Source organism: Lineus longissimus, chromosome 17 (assembly GCF_910592395.1).
Source record: "Lineus longissimus chromosome 17, tnLinLong1.2, whole genome shotgun sequence".
Taxonomy (NCBI): domain Eukaryota; kingdom Metazoa; phylum Nemertea; class Pilidiophora; order Heteronemertea; family Lineidae; genus Lineus; species Lineus longissimus.
Window position 1 is genome coordinate 4,357,261 of NC_088324.1, and position 3,139 is coordinate 4,360,399.

Consider the following 3,139-nt stretch of genomic DNA (forward strand, 5'->3'; position numbering starts at 1 on the left):
GATTATTTTACATTGAAATTTGGTTGATGTTCACCTGAGGACAAAAAGACATACTTTTTATTGCACAACAGTAGTGGACAGGAGAATTAACCCCCTAAGTGCTACAACAAAAATACGGAAATTCGATGCGGATTCACTGAAAGTAGAAACATTTGTTGGAGTAAATTACTGAATCATTGATGACATAAATGGTTGATTCTATCATCCATATCAAAGAAATAACTGGAATTAACCCTTTTATGACTAAATTAACCCCCTGTGGACCAAGACAATACATTTACAGTGAAAATCAAGTGAATGTGAAAATGAGCCCATAGAGGATTTCACAACTTAGGAGAGTAATTCAGGAGAGAAAATAGCCCTATGCGTGAGCTATTGCAGAATTTTACCCTCTCCTTCAGTGAACATTTAGGAATGCATGATATTCCTGGAAGCATCCTGCATTTCTGCATAGGTTCACTTCACACACCCTGCATCCAAACTTTGTTTCAGGGACATGGCCGCCAGCAGTTTTGCGTTTAGCTTTAGAGCACTGTACACATACTCTTTTTCTACCACTGAAACAGACTTTTGTGTGACCAGGCAATGCATTATCTTGGATAACTTCAATGACAACCCTCTCGCCAATTGACCCCCGAGCTGGATTTTTTCTTCCTGAGAATCCGTCAACCATCTGATGGACAAGTGCTAATTTGAACTTCTTCAAAGAATATTCCCTAGTTTTTCTTGGCAGTGGATGATTTGATTGTAACCAGAGAATATAGGCATTGACGACAGCCACATTCAGCATAGCCCAGAACAGGTACTTCCACCATTTTTTCCCAGTGCGCCCAACTTTGTAGTAGCTACGCAACTGGTCTGCATGGTCAACGCCACCCATGTACTTGTTGTAATCTACTACAACGTTGGGCACATCGATAATTTCATTCACCCTGTACCTTGTCCTGGGCTTCCTTGTGTTACCAGCACCATGGTAAGTAGAAACAAAGAAAACATCCCTGCGTCTATCCCTCCAACGGCAGGCCAAAACTTCCTCTTGATTTTGCCACCTTATGTTATGGGCATAATCTAGCTGTGGCCTTGCAATTTCTGAGGGATAGTCTTGTCTGTTTGACCGGATAGTACCACAGTAGTAGGTTTCATTTTGCTTCAGATCCAAGGCAAGAGTTACTGAGCTGAAGAAGTTGTCGGCATGAACCCTTTGGTTTTTCATCAAGTAGTCACGCATCAAAGTCATGACAACATTATGTCCAAGACCATGGGCCCTATTTGGGTTATCATCACCTGCTGCCGCTGCACCAGTGTAGACCTCAAATGCCAAGATGTAGCCAGCATTTGAGTCGCAGAGGCACCATATCTTGATCCCCCACTTTACAGGCTTTTTTGGCATGTACTGTTTCCAGGCAAGTCGACCATCAAACTTGACCATGGCCTCATCAACCGAAAGGTTTTCACCTGGTGTGAAAAGTCTAGGAAAGTTTTCATTCAACACGGCCAAGAGAGGCCTCACTTTATCAAGTTTGTCATTCCTGTCAACAATGTTGGGATTACTACAATGCAAGTACTTGCACAATCGTTCATACTGGTTCTTGGAGAAAACACGACTTATGTAAGGATCCCCCAAAGCTGAGTCAGTGCTCCAGTAATCAGCATATTCTGGGTAATCCTTGATGCCCATGAGAATGTTTATTCCAATGAATGCTTGCATTTCACGACCTGTTGTGGGCGTCCAATTCTTATTGGATGTCTTATACGGGTTGGTTGGGTCAGGCACATCAGGGGGACTGAGCTTGGCTGCATATAAGTTTGTGTTTTCAACAAGGAGATCAAGAAAGTTGTCCCCAAGAATAGACAATAGAAATTGGAGGGCATCTGCATCAAATCCAAGACCACAGTTCGGACCACCACCAAGTGTATATGGTTGCAAATTTGGTTCTGCAATCTGATCTGTCCAATTTTGAGGGGGGTTCACATTGCCACCACCCTGTGCCTGTCCACGACCTCTTCCTCTTCCTCTACCTCTTGCACCAGCCTGGCCACGGCCACGTCCGCCTCGAGCTGCTCGTTGACCCTGTCCACGCCCACGTCCACGACCTCTTCCGCCTCTCCCCCGGGCTTGATTTTGACCTTGTCGTGGCACTGCACCATCTTCATCAGATGAAGAACTTTCGGATGGCAGCCCAGCTGATTCTGAAGATGAGTCTTGCATGTCAGGCGTTCTGTAATCAGAATCATTGCCATCATCCCTGTTGTCATCATCCCCATCATCTGACTCTGCCAGTCCCTCATTGTCAGAAGCCAGTGCCGACACATCCTGAAAGTGAAAACAAATCAAACAATCAAATTGAATATTTGCAGACAGAAGTTCAAATTCAAATTCATCACATGGATCACAATTACATTAGGCCTACTTTCAAAAGCCTAGCCTAGCTGATGTATCTATTATATATGTATCATGCATGCTAAAACCTGTTGCTATGCAACGCAACTTCCGGGTTCATGGCGACCTAATTATTTGTGCATGCTGTCAGATTCACGTGGCTACAAACTATGATTAGGGGTGTAAATAGAGAGTAAAATGTACTCACACATCATTGAAATGTTGTTTTATCCCTTTCACGTAAGATTCAGCAGCTTGTTTTCATCAGAAATCACTTCGAAATCGAAAAATGTCCGGGCACATGCATCACAACATACTTGTTACACACACATGCGATGACGAAAATAAACAATCGATAAACATGCCAGAAATTCCTTCAAAATCACAATTTCACACACTCACATTCACTCCACCATGTATTTCGATATCGGATTCATCTAATTCTACGATCCCTTCCGAATCCTCCGACTCATCAAGCATCAAAAGTGCCTCGTCAAGATCCAACATCCGCTTCGGTCGTTTCGCCATGTTGCCGCTTCAAACGTATATTACTCGATAAAAATGTATTACAATCACCCTACGAACCAGGTTTATCTCGTTATTTGAAGTCTAAACCTTGTCCCTATTGTGCGTGATGATCATTATACAGCTACGTAAGCGTGTGGCGGGCGTTTTAAACAGGGGCGGCTACGGGCGGATCAGTGAGGAGCCGGCCGGGCGGCTACGGGCGGATCAGTAGCTAAAGGGTTAATCCAAGGA

The 3,139-nt window shown here is 43.9% G+C and overlaps 1 protein-coding gene across 1 annotated transcript; it reads right to left on the reverse strand.

Moving 5' to 3' along the window:
• Positions 1–397: 397 nt before the first annotated feature.
• LOC135500970 (piggyBac transposable element-derived protein 4-like) lies at positions 398–2,908 on the reverse strand. The gene is made up of 2 exons (XM_064792689.1): positions 2,783–2,908; positions 398–2,314 (listed from the first exon to the last, which is right to left on the reverse strand). The coding sequence occupies exons 1-2, from the start codon at positions 2,906–2,908 to the stop codon at positions 398–400; spliced, it is 2,043 nt and encodes a 680-aa protein (XP_064648759.1).
• Positions 2,909–3,139: the final 231 nt, after the last annotated feature.